At 39.7% G+C, this 19743-nt stretch overlaps 1 protein-coding gene and 1 long non-coding RNA gene across 5 annotated transcripts in view; one reads left to right on the top strand and one right to left on the bottom strand.

Annotated features, from left to right (window-relative positions):
• The window catches only part of LOC126063117 (uncharacterized), a 203606-nt gene that overhangs the window by 90706 nt on the left and 93157 nt on the right, over positions 1–19743 (bottom strand). The window contains exons 7-8 of one of the 4 annotated variants that reach the window (XR_007514212.1): positions 18422–18657; positions 339–17710 (exon numbers count right to left, since the gene is read on the bottom strand). This is a non-coding gene — a long non-coding RNA (uncharacterized LOC126063117). Of the gene's footprint in view, positions 1–338; positions 18658–19743 lie in introns of those variants that run through there. The other 3 variants (XR_007514213.1, XR_007514214.1, XR_007514210.1) reach the window with 3 other exon arrangements.
• The window catches only part of LOC126063114 (leucine-rich repeat-containing protein 37A2-like), a 309607-nt gene that overhangs the window by 265241 nt on the left and 24623 nt on the right, over positions 1–19743 (top strand). The window contains exons 17-19 of the mRNA XM_049861289.1: positions 5819–5890; positions 6471–6545; positions 9347–9465. Coding sequence (XP_049717246.1) covers positions 5819–5890; positions 6471–6545; positions 9347–9465 — 266 coding nt within the window. The remainder of the gene's footprint in view (positions 1–5818; positions 5891–6470; positions 6546–9346; positions 9466–19743) is intronic.

The raw sequence follows: 19743 nt of genomic DNA, 5'->3' as shown, positions 1-19743 counted from the left end.
AGCAGCAGCAGCAGGTCTCCTGAGCGAAGCCTCTGTGTCGTTACAAACCCCAGCTGAACACGTTAGAAGTGTAAAGAGTCAGTCTTCTCTGAATCTGAAATCCACCTCAAAGATGTGCCAAGACCTCATTAGTTAAACAGCGCTCTTTGAATAGTAGCAGTAATCATATCCCTTTCAGATGAAATCAGGGATGAAATATAGTGTGGAAAACAAGCAGGGGTGGATAATCCTAAATGTTAAGTCTACCTTTTATTTCTGACTTTAAAGTGCTTCTCCTTTATTCACCTACACAGGTCCAGACTGGTGGCTAATTAAAAAAAAAAAAAAAAAAGCTCTTTTAGTCAAGGTTATTGGTTCTAAGCATACAAGCTCCATGATTTTAAAAACAGATGGAATCTACAACATAGAGGCTATACCTTATTCAGATAGAACACGTTCACATGCTGACTTGTCTGTGACACACCAAGGTTGTGCCAAGAACGTAAGCACCGAGATCGAATAAAATGAAAATCCAAGCCTAATTCCTATTGCATTATTTGCCCCACTACTGACAATATCAATGAGGTAGGTGAGCCCACGCTTTGAAGGCCAGTTGAGCTTCATCACAGAGATGCCCTACTGCTCCCCCAGTCAACTAGCGTCGGTTCCCTTTAGATAGGGATAGACACACAAAAGATAACACACTTCAGGGTGTTGTCATCACTTTTTGGTGTGTACTGGAAACCTAGTAGCTTCTTCTTAGAAAGGCATGAACATTAAAGATGAAAAGAAACAACTTAGGTCTGTTCTTTGGAGTAATTTAGGGTAGCTGTTTAATTTGTAATGGTTCAAAAGTGTTGAGACTGTCACACCCAGCAACTATTACACTTGTCTTCTCCCAACTTCATCTTCTTCTTCCCACCCAAGCTATCTTCTTTTCTCTCTGAAGCTCAGTAATTCTTCCCCTGTCCCCTGACATTTCTTTATAATCTATACTTGTTAGGTATTTCTTATTATGTTCCACGCACTACACTAAGTTTTACTTATTATACCAAGTAAGACAGCATGCATAATGCTCTTACCACGGTGCTTGGCACATAGGAAATGCTCAATGCATGTTAGCTCATGATGTATCTCCTTTTCACTTTCTGGGTAAATTTTATGGTGTAGATATTATTATCCCCATTTTGCAGATGAGGAAATTGAAACTCAGAGATGTTGGGTAGCTTGCCTGGGTACACACTGTTAATAAGTGGCTGAGCCACTGAGGAGATTCACAGCAATTCTCTATGCAGCTCTCCATTCCTTGTAATGTGAGTGTATGAGGGCAGTTTGACTTTTTGTGCATTGTGTCTTGAAGTTGCTTTCTTACTTGGACAGGACCATTAGAGCAGAGAGCTTCATTTTCCTATGAAAACCCCACGGAGCCCCTCGCCATTCCGGGGTTGTCCTAGGATTTCTGCTCACTGGCCAGTGCAGATATGACATCGTTACCTCTGAGCACCTACTCTGTGCCCAGCCCATGCTAGGTGCTTTACACATGTGCTTTCATTTAATCTTCAAACTACCTTGTGTGAGAAATGGTGCTACATAAGGCTCAGAGAAGTGAATTACTCAAGGCACTTCACCAGAAGGTGGCAGAGTCAGAACTCAAACCCAGCTCTGCCTGATTCCAGGGCCCTTGCTTCCTCTACTGTTCCTCTCTGCTTCTTTGTACACCCAGTCAGAGAGCCTTCTTCCAGGCTATTCTCCGAACTTCAATTCAAAGATAGGCTAACCATTTCAGGTTCTTTAGGCTTTGCCCCTGAGAAAGTTTCTGTGATGTCATCAGAGGTCTTGTATTGAGGAGCTTCACATGGGCAGTCATGTTCTCATGGCTCATGGATCTATGTGATGAGTAAAGGAAAGGGGTCACTCCATCCCCAAGTACTTTCAGACATATCAGAAGAAGGTCTAGGTCACTGCTTATTTCTTTGATTATGTTCCTCCAAGGAATCAGTTTTCCCCCCGCTTGCCTTGATATTCTAGAATAGATAGTTGGGGAGTTTGTCCTATTTTTAATTTATTTTCACTTCCTGCTATGGACATTTTTTCAGCTAATGCTGTTAGGATTTCAGTACGCTCAGGACAGTGATGACAGGCTTCAGTCTTCAGTTCTTTTCTGTGTCTTCAGTTAATAGAAAGGATACATAGCCCATCTGTCTGGACCTGTATAGAAGAATTGGGAGAAAAAAATATAAGAGGTAAGAAATGTTCCCTTATGTTGTGAGCCACTTTTCATCTGTCCCATTGTTCCGTAGCAAAAGGCTTATGCAAAGTATTTGTGTTTTCTGCCAAAGGCACAAGGGAACGATTGGTCCAAATGACTAATGGACCACAAGTACTACAGCCTCCACCAGACTGAGTCCAGCACAGCTATATGGTTCCTGGCTAACACCACCAACTGCTCTAATGGGGATCACAATAGAGGGTTTCCAACAGGGCTGGGGAAAAATGTGGAACAAAATCCTAACTCACACACACACACAGACTTACTTGTCTGGTAGAGACTGAAGAAATCCCAAGAGTATGGCCCCCGGACACCCTTTTGGCTCAGTAATGAAGTCAGTCCTGAGGTTCACCCTTCAGCCAAAGATTAGACAGGCCCATAAAGCAAAATGAGACTAAATGGGCACACCAGCCCAGGGGCAAGGACAAGAAGGCAGGAGGGGACAGGAAAACTCAAAATAGGGAATCCAGGGTTGAGAAGGGGAGAGTGTTGATCTGTCATGGGGTTGGTAACCAATATCATAAAACAATATGTGTACTAATTGTTTAATGAGAAGCTACTTTGTTCTGTAACCCTTCATATAAAGTACAATAAAAATAAATGAATATTAAAAATTAAAAGAAAAAATCCTTTCAGGCTGATATATAATGTTTGATAATATTAAAAGTAAATTTTATTGAAAATGTGTCTCCTAAAAAATGTATTTGTATTTTCTTCTTCTAAAAAGATACAAAAAATAAGATATAGTTTAAAAAATAATTTAGAACAATATTTCTTAAACTTTTACTTTGGGACAGACTCTGAGTTAATAAAAAGTATTACCACATCTTTCTCCCATGAAGATAAGCCCATGAATGTCAAATAGGCCATAGACTAGGAGTCAGGAGTTCTCATATCTGAACTCATTAACTAGCTAGCTGTGGGACCCTAAACCTATTCTGCAAGCCCACTGCACCTTAGTTCATCTCTAAAGTGAAGGGATTGAACCAGAAATGGAAATGATCTCTAGTGCATTGTCCACTGTAATTCTGTAAAACCGTTAGCCTCATTTAGTTTGTCCAAAAGACTTGCAGAGTCCCCCAAACTTCAGCTGGTAAGTCATTTCTCTCAACCAACTACAAGCTTGGTGAAGAAAAGAATGCTGTAAAGACAGGAGCAGGAAATAGGATAACAGAGAGTGTCCCCATATTTTGATTTCATTAGGGACAAATTTGAGGATCCTAATGTCAGTTGGAGAAGGGCTGTTTAATTAAGAGGAAACACTAAGCTGATGGCTGTGAAGTCATGGATGATCTGTTAGGAAAGATCAGAGGCTGAGCAGGACCACAGTAGTAGGTTATGCACAGAGTGGGAGGGAAAAGTAGAACAAAATTCAGACTCATAAATAAGACCAGACTTAACTGGCCTGATAGAGACTGGTGGATCCCCTGAGAATTTGGCCCTTAGACACCCTTCAAACTTGGAACTGAAATCACAGTGTATAAGCTTCTGTGTGAACTACAGCTTTTAATTCCCTGGGACACATGCCAAGGAGTGGAATTGCTGAGTCACACTGTGACTCTGTGTCTACATGTTGAGGACCTGCCAACTTTTCCACTGTGATTGCACCATTTTACGTTTTTACTACCAACGTGTGAGGGTTCTCTACATCTTTGCCGATGTTTGCTGTTGTCTTTTTTCTTCAATAATTTATTTCATTTTTTGTTGTTGTTGATGTTATCTGTCTTTAAAGCCATCCTAGGAAATGGGAAGTGATATCTCATTGTGGTTTTGATTGGCATTTCCTTGATGGCTAAATGATATTGAGCATCTTTTCATCTGCTTATTGGCCATTTATATATCTCTTTGGAGAAATGTCTATTCACATCTTTTCCGATAATTCAATTGTGTTATTTGTCTTTTTATTGTTGAGTTGTAAGAGTTCTTTATATATTGTGGATATAAAAACAAACAAACCAAACCAGTTGCCTTCAAGTCAATTCCAACTCATAGCGACCCTATAGGACAGAGGAGAACTACCCCATAGGGTTTCCAAGGAGCAGCTGGTGGATTCAAACAGCTGACCTTTTGGTTAGCAGCTGAGCTCCTAACCATTGTGCCACCAGGGCTCCATACTGTGGATACTAGACCCTTATTCCCTGGATGGTGCCAAAGGTTAATGCACTTCGCTACAAACCAAAAGGCTGGTGGTTCAAGTCCACCCAGAGGCACTTGGGAAGAAAGGCCTGATGATCTCTGTCTGAAAAATCAGCTATGGAAGACCCTTTGGAGCCCAGTTCTACCCTGACATCCATCAATATAGACTAATTGAATAGTTAGTCATGAGAGATAATTAGGGAAGAGAAATAGAAAGAGAAAGTGTAGTTCTCATGAGGCTCTCCCAGATGAGGAGATGAAATTCCAAAAGGTATATATCTATGTTTAATGCTCTCAAAATTAAGGTTAAAAGTAACCACTATTTTCAACCCCATTTTCTTCATACAGGTTAAACACAGGTTTTGCAGTCAGACAGGACTGAGTTCAAATCCTAGATCTGCTTCTTACTAGCTTGGTGACCTAGGACAAGTTACATAATCTCTCTGTGCCTCAGTTTCCTCATCTGTAAAATGGAGTAATGATAATGTTGACCATATAAGGTTATTGTGAGTTTCCAATGCGAAATGCTGATCATAGTACCTGGAAGTTCAGTTGGTAATACGTGTAATAATTATTATTTTATAATGTTCTGCAAAAGTACCCTAATGATTCTTGAACAGAGTTAACCTAAAGGCCGTTTCTTTTCTTTTCTTTTTTTAAGAATTGAGAAAAAATTCAATTCTAGCATTTGGGAATAAAAATGAATCTATTCATTTTATTGATCTGTAAGCAAAATGTTATTTATTTATTTATTCAACAGTATTTACTAACCATCTAGTAATTATCAGGCACTATGCCAGGTACAGGGATGACGCCGATGGCAGGTTGTGGTCCCTGCCCTCAAGAAGCTGGCAGTCCAGGGGACTGACAAGTAAAGGTGATGCCATCAGTGGAACAAGGGCTGTGATACAAGAATGCACCTGGAGTGTGTGACAGAACTGTGGCTTCCCCAAGTTCCTCTTCTTAGATTTACCCTCTTCTCCTTTGGTACCAAGGCCAAAGGATTGGTCCTTTTTTTTTTTAATTGGGTGAATTAAGCCACGGAATTTTTTGAAGTTCTAAAAACTGAAATGAAACCACCTTGATTTATGGAGGGCAGTAGAAATAGTATTTCCTATGCAGCAAAGCCTTCCTCCCAGCATAGTCACTTCCAGGGTTCTCTAGCCAAATGAGGTTACAGGTTTCTATCTGAAGTTCTTTGGTGTATTTTTTCTTTGTTATCCACCTTTCTTTTCTCGCTCTCTTTCCTTTCTCCACTTACCTTCTAATTCCCAAAGGAAGAGTGGTTTATGGATCTAAGGGTGATTTATAGGTTAAGGCAGAAAATGATTTTTATTTTTTTTACCTACAAGTTTCATACCAAAAAAAAATGTATAAACTTCCATGGAAGGCATTGAAAATACAGATAATTTTAATTCCATTGCATTTTTCCAGAGTTCTCAATCGTAATCCTCTGACAACCATTGAAGATTCCTATCTTTTTAAATTGCCAGCATTAAAATATTTGTAAGTATTGCAACAATCTCATGGGTTATGAGATGATTTCAATTCTTCATTTTTACTTTCATCAAAGATTAAGTATTTTGCATTTAGGCCTAAAAGACATAATTTTCATTTGGTTATTGAAAAAAGTTATTGGCGAAGAAAAGGATTAAGAAAGGATGTATGCTGGGCAAGACAGCAACAGTGGAAGAGAGCAGTGTTGAAGAACACATAAGGATATGGTATATGCGGATAAATGTAGAACTGTCATTTATTCAAAAAAGCAAAGAGATTAAGGTGTACATTATAAAAAGAACAAGGAATCAGGAGAGGTTAACACAATCGGGGAATGTGAAGTGGGATAACAGTAAAAGACTCCAGGTTCTACTGTTCTGTGCTGATATCATTCATTTGATGACGCAAATAAACTTAAATTTCTTCCATAAGAGCTTTCTGGAACTATCTTCTATGGCAAATAAGCTCGAGCTAGCTTGTTTTACAAAGAAGCCAAAATTGAAGTAATTACCTGTCCTTCAGTATCTCTTTACATACAGAATTTTTGTCTTTGGGTTCATATCATGAACGTTTGGTCTTTCTCCTTCAGAGACATGGGAACAACACAAGTGTCACTTACAACAGTTGAGAACATCCTCATAATGACACTGAAGTTGGAAAAACTGTAAGTCATTTTTTTTCTTAGATTTATTTTTGCTTAAGTTTTTTTTTAGGTATGTTTCATTATTTCAAAGTCAGTTTATTGAGGTCTACTTACATGTAATCCAATTCACCCTTTCTAAGTGTACAAATGTATACAGTTATATAACCACCACCACAATCAAGATTAGAATATTTCTGTTGCCCCAAAAAGGCCCTTGTGCCCCTTTGCTATCAATCCCTTCCTGCCACCATCAGCCGCTGGCAACCACCTATCTTGTTCTTATCCCTGTTGTTTTGCCTTTTGGAAAATGTCTTATAAATGAAATCATGTAGTATGTAACCTTTAATGTTTGGCTTCTTTCAGTTAGCGTAATCCTTCTGAGATTTGTCTGTGGTGTTGCATCTTTCAGTAGCTCATTGTTTTGTTTTGCTGAGTAGTAGTCCAGTTGTATGGATGTACCACAGTTTGTTTATCCATTCATCAGTTGACGGACAGCTGGGTTGTTTCCACCTTTGGCTACTGTGAATAAAGCTTCGGAAAACACTCCCGGGTCTTTGTATAAACATGTGTTTTCATTTCTTTGAGGTAAATACTAGGAGACAAATAGCTATATCACATGTTAAGTGCATATTTAGCTTCATAAGAAGCTGCTAAACTGTTTTCCAAAGTGGCTGACCATTTTTCATTCCTACCTGCAGTGTATGAGTGTTGCTATTGCTCCGTATTTTACCTGATATTTATATTTTGGTCTTTGAAAAAGTTTTCACCTTTTCTGTACATTTGCAAATAAAAAGTTATTTCACAAGTAAGATTTAAAAAAAAGTAAAGGCAGCTCTGTACAAATATATCAATAAAAAAAAATCAACACTGTCTATTAATACCTGTACACTAGTAGTTGTGTAAAGTATCTCAGTGTGGTTTGAATTTGCATTTCTCTAATAGTTGATGATGTTGAGTGTCTATTTATGTGCGTATTTGCCGTTTGTATCTTCTTTAATGAAGTGCTCACATCTGTTGGGAATTTTGTATTAGATATTTTTCCTATATTATTGGGTTGTAAAATGCTTTATATCTTCTGGATTATATATTCCTTCTCTCAAATGTGTGTTTTGTCAATATTTTCTCCCAGCCCGTGGCTGCTTTTTATTCTCTCGAAAGTGTATTTGAAGAGCAGAAGGTTTTAATTTTGATGAAGTCTATTTAGCAATTTTTTTTTTTTTTTTGGTATATGACTTGTGCTTCTTTCGTGTCTTATCTAAGAAATGTTTGTATAAGCCAAAGTCACAAAGATTTTCTCCTGTGTTTTTTTTCCCAGAAGTTGTATAGTTGTATAACTCTTCCAGTTAGGTCTGTGATCCATTTTCAGTTAATTTTCAGATATGCTATGAGGTAAGGGTCAAGTTTATTTATTATTTTTGGCGTTAAAAAATATCTTTGTAGGGCCCTGCTATGACACCTTATTACACAGTTTACTGAATCTAATTTGTGCCATCTGCCTCCAATAGAGCAGGCTAAATAGAAATTTGATGTTAGGCTAAAGCTAGTTGAGGGGACTATGTGAGATGAGTACGGAAACGGGCCCTTCATTTAGCCATCTGCTCCAGCCACTTCTGTTGGGTCACCTCCTTGACTCTTCTTACAACATCAGATCCTACGGGTCACTGCTCTGGCCTCGTCTTCCTCAACCACCTGCAGCATTTGCCACAGTTGATCCTTCGCTTGTCAATGAGATGCCAACCTCTCCAGATAGTCAAAGTTCCCATCCGCAAACCACCTTTCTCACTTAGTTTATACTAGGAAGGAGGGTTCAGTCTTCCCTTTTCACGACCATCAGTAGATGAGGAGAATGCTATCATTCTCTGTAGCCATGTGCCACCAAGGCCTTGAAGAGATTAGAGCAACTGCCATCCTTGAGTTCATTATTGGAAATGCCTTAGTAGTTTAGGTTGGGCTGAGATACTTCTGAATTAAACTAGAGATCAGTGTCAGCCAATTCTAATCCCTATCCCCTTTATTCTAGGCATACCATACCCACTGCCATCCTTACCCTCCTGTTGGGCACCTCTATCCTCCCTTCTGTTTATTTGCCATATTCAAGAGCAGCAGTTGACCAACTGGTCCCCATCCAAGTCTCCAAGCCATATTCTCCAAGAACTCCTTCATGGAACTGGACAGCAGGTCTAACTGCTTCCATGTACTACTGCTCTCTTTACCACGGGGCCAGAAGAACTGGATGGTAGCTGGCTACCATACTGAATATTTTGATCAAGGAATCTGTAGGGGAATCATGATCAAAAGGAGAAAAAATTTGGAACAGAATTTTAAATTCTTACAGAATGCAACCCTGACCACTTGACACTGGAAGAACCCCAGAATCTATCACTCTCAGAAAATCTTCAAACTATGACCCAAAATTATTCCATGAAGTTATCTTTAAACTAAACAACGGTTTAGCTACATTAGTAAAGAATGTTCACCACAAGTATTGCACTCTTTTAAAGAATTATCTATATGTGATCAAATTGACAACAGTAACTATAAAGCATAGATAAAATGTATAGGGGGTGGTCAATCTAAGTCCATGGTGGTGAAACAATATGGGTAGAGATAGTGAAAATGAGGATGCCCTTGAAGAATGTAACCAATGTTATTGAATTGTACATGTGGAAATTGTTGAATGGATGTATGTTCTGCTATATAGATTTTCACCAAGGTTAAAAAAGAAGAACTCCTTCTTACATAGCCCTGTGGCTTTGACCTGCTTCTATCTACTTAAGTAACCCCATTTACATTAGTTTAATTCTCCTTATTTCCGTTTACAGGATCTTACCTAGTCATATGGCATGCTGCCTGTGCCAGTTTAAAAGTACCATTGAAGTTGTCTGCAAGACAGTCAAGCTGCGTTGTGACAGTGAATGTCTGATAAACAGCACACGTTGCAGTGAGTCTGAAATGCTTCGTGATAAATTTTAGACTAGCAATGTAAATACTTTGTTTTTATTCCTTCATTCATTCAGAGTCCCAGTGTAACTAGCTGGAAGAACTACTCCGTTGCTGAAAGTCAGATTCTCAGTTTGGTCAGTCAGTTAATAATGCTACTGATCCACATGCGTAAAGGAACAAGAGAAAGGAAAGCAAAGGGGACAGGAATGACCTTAGTGGGCCGCATGCTCTGTACCCTGCTCTGTGCTTGGGCGTTACCCCAAAATGGTAACTTATTCAGATAGTGTACTGTGTGTGGCTTGTAAACTGATTCCATATGGATTATGTCTCGAGTACGCCCTGACTTAGGACAGGTATAGATCCATTTTTGTTTGTTTTCTTTCTGCGTTTGCAATTTCATAAAAGAGTACAAGCAATAATGCTTTATAAAAGTTGTATTTGAAGTCTCAGAGTTTCTGGTCCTATAACCAGAAGCTGCTACCTGTATCTCATAAAGGATGAGAGGGCACTTCCATTCTTAGACTGTCCAACTCTAAACTTGCTCTGAATCTCAAGGTTCTCTATTCCCAAAACAAAAAAGCAGATGCTTTCAAGTGTTTTTTTTTTTTTTCTGTGTATTAGTTTTTTTTTTTTTTAGTTTATTGGCACTAACTTAATGATTTCCAAAATGTGATCAACTTCACATCCAGAGAGCCCGAATATGGGCCTCTAACCGTGATCTGGAACAAATAATAACCAATACCACTTTGCTGTTATTGTTAGGCGCTCTTGAGTCGGTTCTGACTCACAGCAGTTCTATGTACAACAGAACAAAACACTGCCCAGTCCTACACCATCCCCATAATCATTGCAGTGTTTGAGCCCATTGTTGCATTCATTGCATCAATCCATCTCATTTTCCCTGACCCTCTTTTTCCCTGACCCTCTACTTTACCAAGTATGACGTTCGTCTTCAAGGGCTGGTCCCTGCTGGTAACATATCCAAAGTGTATGAGACGAAGTCTCACAATCCTCCCTTCTAAGGATCATTCTGACTATACTTCTTCCAAGACAGATTTGTTCGTTCTTCTGGCAGTCCATAGTATATTCAATATTCTTCAGCGACACCATAATTCAAAGATGTTGATTCTTCTTCAGTCTTCCTTATTTATCGTCCAGCTTTTGCATGCATATGAGGCGATTGAAAATACTGTGGCTTCAGTCAGGTGCACCTTAGTCCTCAAGGTGACATTTTGCTTTTGAACACTTAACAGAGGTCCTTTGCAGCAGATTTGACCAGTGAAATGCATCATTTGATTTCTTGACTGCTGCTTCCATGGCTGTTGATTGTGGATCCAAGTAAAATGAAGTCCTTGAGAATTTCAATCTTTTTTCCATTTATCATGATGTTGCTCATTGGTCCAGTTATGAGCATTTTTGTTTTCTTTATGTTGAGGTGCAATCCATACTGAAGGCTGTGGTCTTTGATCTTCATCAGTAAGTGCTTCAAATCCTCTTTGCTTTAGCAAGGAAAGTTGTATCACCTCCGTATCACAGATTGTTAAGCCTTCCACTAATCCTGATGCTGAGTTCTTCTTCATATAGTTCAGCTTCTCTGATTATTTGCTCAACATACAGATCAGATAAGTATGGTGAAAGGATACAACCCTGACATACACCTTTCCTGATTTTAAACCATGCAGTATCCCTTTGTTCTGTTCAAACAACTGCTTCTTCGTCTATGTATAGGTTCTGCATGAGCACAATTAAGTGCTGTCAGTTTGTCATGTTGCTATGATGCTGGAAGCCATGTCACCAGTATTTCAAATACCAACAGGGTCCCCTATGGTGGACAGATTTCAGTAGAGCTTCCAGACTAAGACAAACTGGGAAGGACCTGGCGATGTACGTCTGGAAAAATTGGCCAGTGAAAAACCTTATGAATAGCAGCAAACCATTGTCTGATGTAGTGCTGAAAGATGAGCTTCTCAGGTTGGAAGGCACTCAAAATATGACTGGGGAAAAGTGGCCTCCTTAAAGTAGACTCACCCTTAATGATATGGATGAAGTAAAGCTTTCGGGACCTTCATTTGCTGATTTGCGACTACTCAAAATGAGAAGAAACAGCTGCAAACACCCATTAATAATCATCATGTGGAATGTATGAAGTACAAATCAAAGAAAATTGAGAGTCGTCAAAAATGAAATGGAAGACTTAAAGATCAATATCGTAGGCATTGGTAACCTGAAGTGGACTGGTATTGGTCATTTTGAATTGGACAATCATATGGTCTACTATGCCAGGAACAACAAATTGAAGAGGAACAGTGTCACATTCATCATCAAAAAGAACATTTCAAGATCTATCCTGAAATACAACGCTGTTAGTAATAGGATAATATCCATACGCCTACAAGAAAGGCCAGTTAATAAGACTATTACTCGAATTTATGCACCAACCACTAATGCCAAAGATGAAGATTTTTACTAACTTCTGCAGTCTGAAACTGGTCAAACATGCAATCAAGTTACATTGATAATTACTGGTGATTGGAATGTGAAAGTTGGAAACAAAGAAGAAGGATCAGTAATTGGAAAATATGGCCTTAGAGATAGAAACGACACTGGACATCGCATGGTAGAATTTTGCAAGGCCAACAACTTATTCATTGGAAATACCTTTTTCAACAGTGTAAATGGTGACTATACATGTGGACCTTGCCAGATGGAATACACAGGAATCAAATCAACTACACCTGTGGAAAGAGACCATGGAGAAGCTCAATATCATCAGTCAGAACAAGGCCAGGGGCCAATTGTGGTACAGACCATCAATTGCTTCTACACAAGTCCAAGTTGAAGTTGAAGAAAATCAGTACAAGCTCATGATAGCCAAATTACAACCTTGAGTATATCCCACCTGAATTTAGAGACCATCTCAAGAATAGATTTGACACATTGAATGCTAATAACCAAAGACCAGACAAGTTGTGGGATGACATCAAGGATATCATACATGAAGAAAGCAAAAAGGTCATTAAGAAAAACAGAAAAGAAAAAAGAAACTTTGCTACTTATATAAAAATAGTACTGCTTGCTTTTCAGAACATTTCTGTTATTCCCTTCCTCCCCAGAGGTGGGCCCACATTTCCTGTCCCCAGTTCTGAGCTCTCCACAAGCCCATACTCCTACTTTCCCATGATCTTCTAGTCCTCCTTTGACTCTCACTACCACCAAAAATACTTTTAATTCTTGTGGAAAAGAAACACAAGTGCACAATGGTACATTTGACCTTCATGCAGTCAGAAGCTTTGGGTGGTTCCTCAAGTAAAGCTGGAAATATTAGAGATGAAATACAATGAAAGGAAAGTAGTCATCTGACAAAAGTTGCTTCTTCCCTTTTAGCATGTAGGATTTCACGTAACGTTTACCCAGAAATTGCTATTATCCCATCCATTAACTACACATTCCAGCTAGGCATGCAGCACACCATGGTGCCCGGCTACCCTGACTGAACATCTCGATCAAAGATTCAGTAGAAGAATCCTGATGAAAAGGAGAAAAATGTTGAACATAATTTCCAATTCTAATGGATGCGAGACTTTCTGGAGCCATTGAGGCTGGATGAACCCCTGAAACTATTGCCCCGAGATTATCTTTGAAACTTAAACCAAAAAAATACCCTGAAGTCTTCTTGAAACCAAACAATGGTTTAGCCTAACTGGTAAAGAATATCCGCTTTGAGCATGTGCTCTTTTAAGAACTATCTATATGGGATCAAATTGACAACAGCAACTTGCAAGATTAGATAGGAAATTTAGGAGGCAGTGAGTTTATGTTAGTGGGAGAGAAACAATTCAGGAAAGGAGGGTGACAATGGTTGCACAACTTGAAGAACGTAATCAGTGCCACTGAATTGCTCATGTAGAAATTGTTGAATTGGTGTTTGTTCTGCTGTGTGTATTCCCAACAACAACAATGACAAAATAAAATAAATTTTTTAAGTGTCTTAGCAGACCCAAGGGGAGGAAAATTTCTTAACCTATTATACCCCAGATCTCTGCCCAATTTCAAAAACGAACCAGGTGGACATAGTGGACACAGTCTGTACAGAGCCTTCTGTTATGGGGACTAGGATATATGGCAGGAGGGACCCAGGGAAGGAGTTGGGCAGGTGGGTGGAGAAGGGCGTGTCCAGATGAGGAGCTGTGAGCAGTGAGATTTGGAGGCTCAACTTCAACACCTGTGCACTTGTTCCCCTCAGAGGTCTGTCTTTCAAGGTAGTCACCTGTGATGGCAACAAGGATGTGAACACACGGAAGGTGGAGAGAGGAAGCTTTGCCCTCTCTCTCTGCATCTGAGGCAGGACAGTTTGTGGCATATGAATGTGAGGAGAAATTACAGATGGATCTTCCTGAGTGGGGGAATCTTTGTCTTCCAGCCCTGGGTTTATTTAAGTCTGGACACTTGACCTTTGGGGACCAAAAGAATATTCCTAAATATAACTGTTACAGGGAAAGGCTTCCCAGTTCAGGCCTAAGACCTGCCTACGTTCTTACCTCCTTCTGACCAAGAATGACCAGGAAAGGCTCAGAGGTTCCACATGAACAAAGGTTAATTAGGGACAGAGAAAAAGTAAAAGGCTCACAAGGGAGAGAGGGAGAGGGGTTTCCACCAATGCTAGCCTTCAGTCTCTCACGGAAAAAAAAGATTTTTTAGGGCTTATTAAAATTTTTAGGTGGGAAAAAGGCATTATCTTTATCCATTAGATGGGTGGAGATTTCTAGGAGAAGAGGAGGGATTGTGGAAATCACATGTGTCCACAGTTAGAATTCAAGATGGACTTCCTCGCAGATGTTGCTGGAACCAAGATGGAGTCTGTCACAAAGGCTGCCAGGATGTCGAAAAGGACTTATTCTGGGATGCTGTGCATGCATGATGCCACTGTATCTTAGTTTGAGCCCTGGCAAGTGGTCCCTGTTCATGTCTGACTCATGTGGAAGGTCATTCATAGGCCATGCTCATCTTTACTGAACATGCTCCGCACCTGGTGAGGCCTTGAAAAACAATTCAGTAGGATTATCAGTAATTTACAGCTGGCCAAGCACACAGGGCCTTGAAATGTAGCTCCTATTTAATTCAGCCACCCAATCTCTTTCCCGTCTCACTTCCCCCCTGGGAGACCTTAAAGCCATAAATCTTTATGGGAATATGGATGGAGGTCTCTGGTTCTGTAACTTCTTCATGCTGAACCGGGGCTTTGTTCCTGCCTAGCCGAGTAAAAGTCTCTCGCTACCTGTTCTAATGATATGTATATATAAGGGCTGGCACACTCTTACCTGGGTATAGGTTGGAATCTCTGCATTATCATTAGCTTGAGCTGAAATTGTTGAAGTCGTGAGGAGATAAACTTTACAAGGAGACTAAAAAGTCATGGTCTAAAAATTAATAATAAAAGTATAGCTACTGTAGGTCCCAGTAAAGGTAAAAACCTAAGTGAGCGAGGGCAGGTATCCCTTGATCTGGGCCCAGGTGTCCCCTGCCAAAGTCTTCAGAACATCGCGAAGCCATGCTGCATGTTCTAACAACCTTTTTGCCCTCAATTTCACTTCCCCAGAAGAACAGATGTACATGCAGTAAGGGGTATTAGCGAAAGCACAAACTCTACCCTCTTCTGCTAATAAGTACTTCGGGGCTACTCTGTGATCCATCACCATGTTGGCCAAAGAGTCTAATGAGGTAGCAAGGCCTTTGAGTCCCTGTCCGGCATCTTCAGCTATCCCCTCCACTATAGAGGCTACATTCTGGATTGTGGAGGCATTACAAATAACACTCACTGTTATTCTTCCCAAGGCCGTTATCGGGCCGTCACTCCGAGAGTAATGAGGGTGAGGGGCTCTGGTTTCCCTCTGGAGACTTCACTCTTTTTCCTTGCCTATGTAGATACTTATCTATTGCTGGGAGGTGTCTTTTTTCATTTAAACAGGAACTTCAGGTCTTCTACTGGTTCACAGGTATAGTTTGGGAGCTCTTCAGGGACATCTCCGTCTTCTTCAGTAGCCTTCTCAGTCCTAACAGGGAAAGCTTTTATCTGTCCTATAAAACGGTCTTCATAAACTAGCAGAAACTTATAGCCTTGGCATGGAGGCATGACAGTAAAATCTACTTGCCAGTCTTCTCCTGAGTAGGTTCCTCTCTGTTGGACTTTCTTTACAGGGTTGGGTGGGGAGGGTATCAGGTACGACTGAGGGTTTTTGTTTTGGGGCAGGTTTTAGAATTGAGCACTTTTCTTTAACTGCTTTATGTAAGTTTTTTTCATAAAGGCATTTACTCAGCAAGTTCCCTAATGCAGCCCTTCCATAGTGGGTGGAAGAATGAAAGCACATGGCAATGTTCTATAGTCCAGACTCGGGACCACAGAGAATTTTTTTTATCATTGACTATTTACCTACCTGGGCCTTCTTGGGTATATCCCCTTTTGGCCCCTTTTTCCTTTTTAGCCAATATTGCCTGTACTTGATGAGGACAACTTGGATTCTTCTTTTACTAGGAGGGCCCTAGCTGCAACTACTCGCATGTACCCTGGCCAGCCTTGAGCCACAGGGTCAAGCTGTTTTGAAAAGTAAGCTACTGGCCTGGTTATAGAACCAATTTCCTGAGTGAGGACCCCTTGTTTCCCATGTACAAACAATTTAAAGGGCTTTCTTAAATCTTTTTTTTAATTCTTTCTTTAGTTTATCAGAAGCCTTCTGACATTCTGGGGTCTAATCTAAGGGAGCTCTTTTTTCCCTTTTAAGGGCCTTATACAGAGATCCTGCTATAAGGCCAAAGTTAGGCATCTAGATTCGGCAAAATCTAGCCATCCCCAGGAAGCCCCTAAACTGCTTCTTGGCGGTAGGTGTCGGTAGGACAGTGATAATCTTCTTTCTACCAGCATTTGTTTCTCCGGGGTCAGTATAAAACCTAGGTGGTGTACCTGCTGTTCAGAGATTTGGGGCCTTTTTGGGGACACACGGTATCCCCATTCTCCCAAGAAGTGTAACACTAATATAGTAATTTTTTCTGAACTTTCTTTAGTTGAACTGGCTATTAATATATCATCTATATATTATAATATACTACCTGGCAACTGTAATTCTCTCAATTCTCTAGCCAGGGCATTTCTAAATAAGTGAGGATATTGTCTAAAACCTTGAGGTAAGTGAGTCTAGGTATATTGGGTGGTCTCTTGAGTAAGTAATGTTTTAACACTGGTCTTATTCCCTCTTGGGCTTTTGGTTTTAGAGGGTATTGTCTCTTCCAGGGATAGGGTGTGTTGGGTCTCAGCTTGATTAATACAGGAGGCATATTTTTAGTCAGACCCAGAGTTGGGATGTCCCATACATCTGGATTTACCTGTTTTAACAATTTTTTGGGAGATGGGTTCTCAAGCTCAGGAGTCTTCTCTTTAGTTAACATGAGCGGTAGCCCTAAGCTCTGACTTTTGTATGTAGCTATTTTTTTATAGTGAGTTCCCCCTTTTCTAAATATTCTGTTGTGTCCAGCTTAGTTAATAAATCCCTCCCTAACAAGGAAACGGGGCAGGAGCATGCAAGGAAGAGTGGGATAGACTTCTCTGGGCCATTTCACAGGAAAGGGGGAAAGTAAAATTCCTTACCTTAAACTTTCCATCTACCCCAATGATAGTGCAGTCACAACCAGAGAGTGGGCCAGGATTTTGGGTCAGAACAGAGAAGGCAACTCCCATGTCTAGTAAAAATGTAATTTCCTTACCTCCCACATCAAGAGTAACCCAAGGCTTTGCAGCAGAAATAGTAATGGTCTTCTGGCCAGGAGCTGAGCAGACTTCTGGGCCTTGTCAATAGGGCCCCTCTTCCTCTTCCTCTGAGAGGGACATCAAGTGCTGTGGGCCTGCCTAAACTGGCCTCCAGGGGAAGTCAACTGGACACCCTGTTTTAAGACGCTCAGGACCCTCCACCATTCAATGGCCTCTCTTTTTGTAGTACTTACATTGGTCTGGCTCAATACTCACTGGCCGATGAAGAAATTCTCATGGAGGTTTTGGTCTTCAGGATTTTGCAGAGGTACTTTTAGGTGGGCTCTGAAGCGCCACTGCCAACAATCTGGCCTTTTTCTTTCACTTTATCCTCTGTTGCCAGATCTCTGTTATTAAATACGTTAAAGGCTTCCTCAACCAGTTGTGAGAGTGGAGCCTGGGGCTCTGCCTCCATCTTTTGCAGTTTCCTTCTAATATCTGCTGCAGACTGGGTAATAAAATGCACAGTTAGCAAAGCCTTTTTTTCTAGGCTCTCAGGGTCTGTGTTAGTATATTTCTTAAAAGCCCCAGTGAACCTGGTGAGACAGACTGCTGGGTTCTCCTCTGCTATCTGAGTAATTTTTTTCACCCTATCATAATTAACAGGCTCGGCTATACACTTTTTAATCCAGCTTATAACACATGTAACTAAATGGCCCTTTTTTTTTTTTTACCATCTCCATTGTAATCTCAGTTCGGCTCTGTGTCAGGCACTGTTTCTCCCCTTAATCTGAAAACAAGGGGTGCTGGTTGTGGGCGGTTAACATCGTCCGCCTGTTCTCCAGCCTTAGTCAGGATCCTGGTCGTTTCAGGGCTTCAGCAGCGACTATATTCTCTAAGGTCTCGGATTGTGTATTTATATAAATAAAATAACATTTATTTCCTAAGGCACAAACTCTTCTTTGAGAGAATAGGAAATCTAATGTTATTTGAGTTTGTAAAATCATAGCTCAAATTTCAGACACTTTTCTGGTTATGATATTTATAACTTTGTCAATAGGAACTTTCAATTCAAGAGTTACAGTATCTAAATTCACGAGTTAGTTAATTTAGGAGAAAAGAGGAATGTGGTTTCTTATCTCCAAAAAGTAGGACCTTAAAGCATTTCTTATTTCTAGAAAGAAAGACCTTAAACCACCAGCAGTATTCTCACACAAACCTGCAGTATCGTCCTGTCTGCTCCGCCTTACGTAGTTAACTTCTGTTCCGTGTGCTACGGGGTCAGCTGCAGTCTGTGAACCCACCAGCATCCGCGTAAGAGTTCTGGCAATTTTCATTGAGTCTAGTCACTGTCCCTTTTATAAGTCTAGTATAATCCACCTTTTTGTTGACATATTCCGGTCAAATGTATTCAGGAAATCAGCAAAGTAAAAACTTATCTGCAGATGACAAAACCTAATATGGTCATGATTAATTTATAAACATAATTCTTAATGGTGAGAGACCTGATAGAAATCAATTACAAGCACAGCGCAAAGGCCAAATAAAATCAGTTGAAAAAAACTATAGATAAAATTATTTTCAATAATAACTATTAAGCATATTTTTAAAGAACTTCAAATGTAACACATAATAACCTTGAGACATAATGTCATGTAGTCAGGATATACCAGAACATTCCAAAATTATCAAGTCTCTAAGTACCTGAATAGTAATTCTTTAATTAATCCATTGGCTTTGACATTGCTAGACTCAAAAAATAAAGTTTCAACCAAGTTGGCAATAATTTGCTGCCTAATATTAGGCAAAAACACAAGAGAAAATACTAACACATAAATTTTAACCCATAAAGAATCAGACACTTCTCTTGATTTTAACATGTTCTATGTAATTTATTATTTTGGGGGGCTTTTTTTGTAATTTATATCATGTTAAATAAACATTTTTATAAAAAAATTTTCATGGCTTTCAAACTTGCCAGAAGTTTATCATAAGTTACCAAGAAACAATACTTTAGTTATTTAACCAATAATCTTAAAATAAAGAACCTTAGTGTTTTTTTTTTTCTCTCTTTTTTCCCTAAAGCCATGTGGCTTGGTTTCTGACTCAGAAATCTTATTCTAGTGACAGACTGAATCTTCGTCTTTGAAACAAATTATACAAAGAAGAGATTAACTCAGTAATCAAAGAAAATTTTGTTATTTTAACAGCGAGAAACCTAATGCCTTGTTTTATATGTTAAAAAAAAATATGTTAGTTAACATTAAAGCTCTTAAAAATCTCATAAATTAAATTTCAGTCAGACACATGAAAGTTTTGAAAGGCAAACGATAACTAATGTCTTTCCCTTTTACTGTCCTGGGACTGTTACTTTTATTTAAGACAAAGATATTATTATTTTTTTTTTTCCCTACACCAGCTGCACTGGTCTCTTTCTAAAGGGGTGTGGGACTTTCTCTGCTCCTATGGCCTTGGTCTCCCTCTTTTTCTTTGTTTCTTTGTAGGATGGGGGAATGTCTTTAGCCTAGAAGGCAGCAGTTA

The sequence above is a fragment of the Elephas maximus genome, chromosome 19, assembly GCF_024166365.1.
Source record: "Elephas maximus indicus isolate mEleMax1 chromosome 19, mEleMax1 primary haplotype, whole genome shotgun sequence".
Taxonomy (NCBI): domain Eukaryota; kingdom Metazoa; phylum Chordata; class Mammalia; order Proboscidea; family Elephantidae; genus Elephas; species Elephas maximus.
Note: the sequence above shows the minus strand (reverse complement) of the source record. Positions and strands in the feature narration are given on the sequence as shown.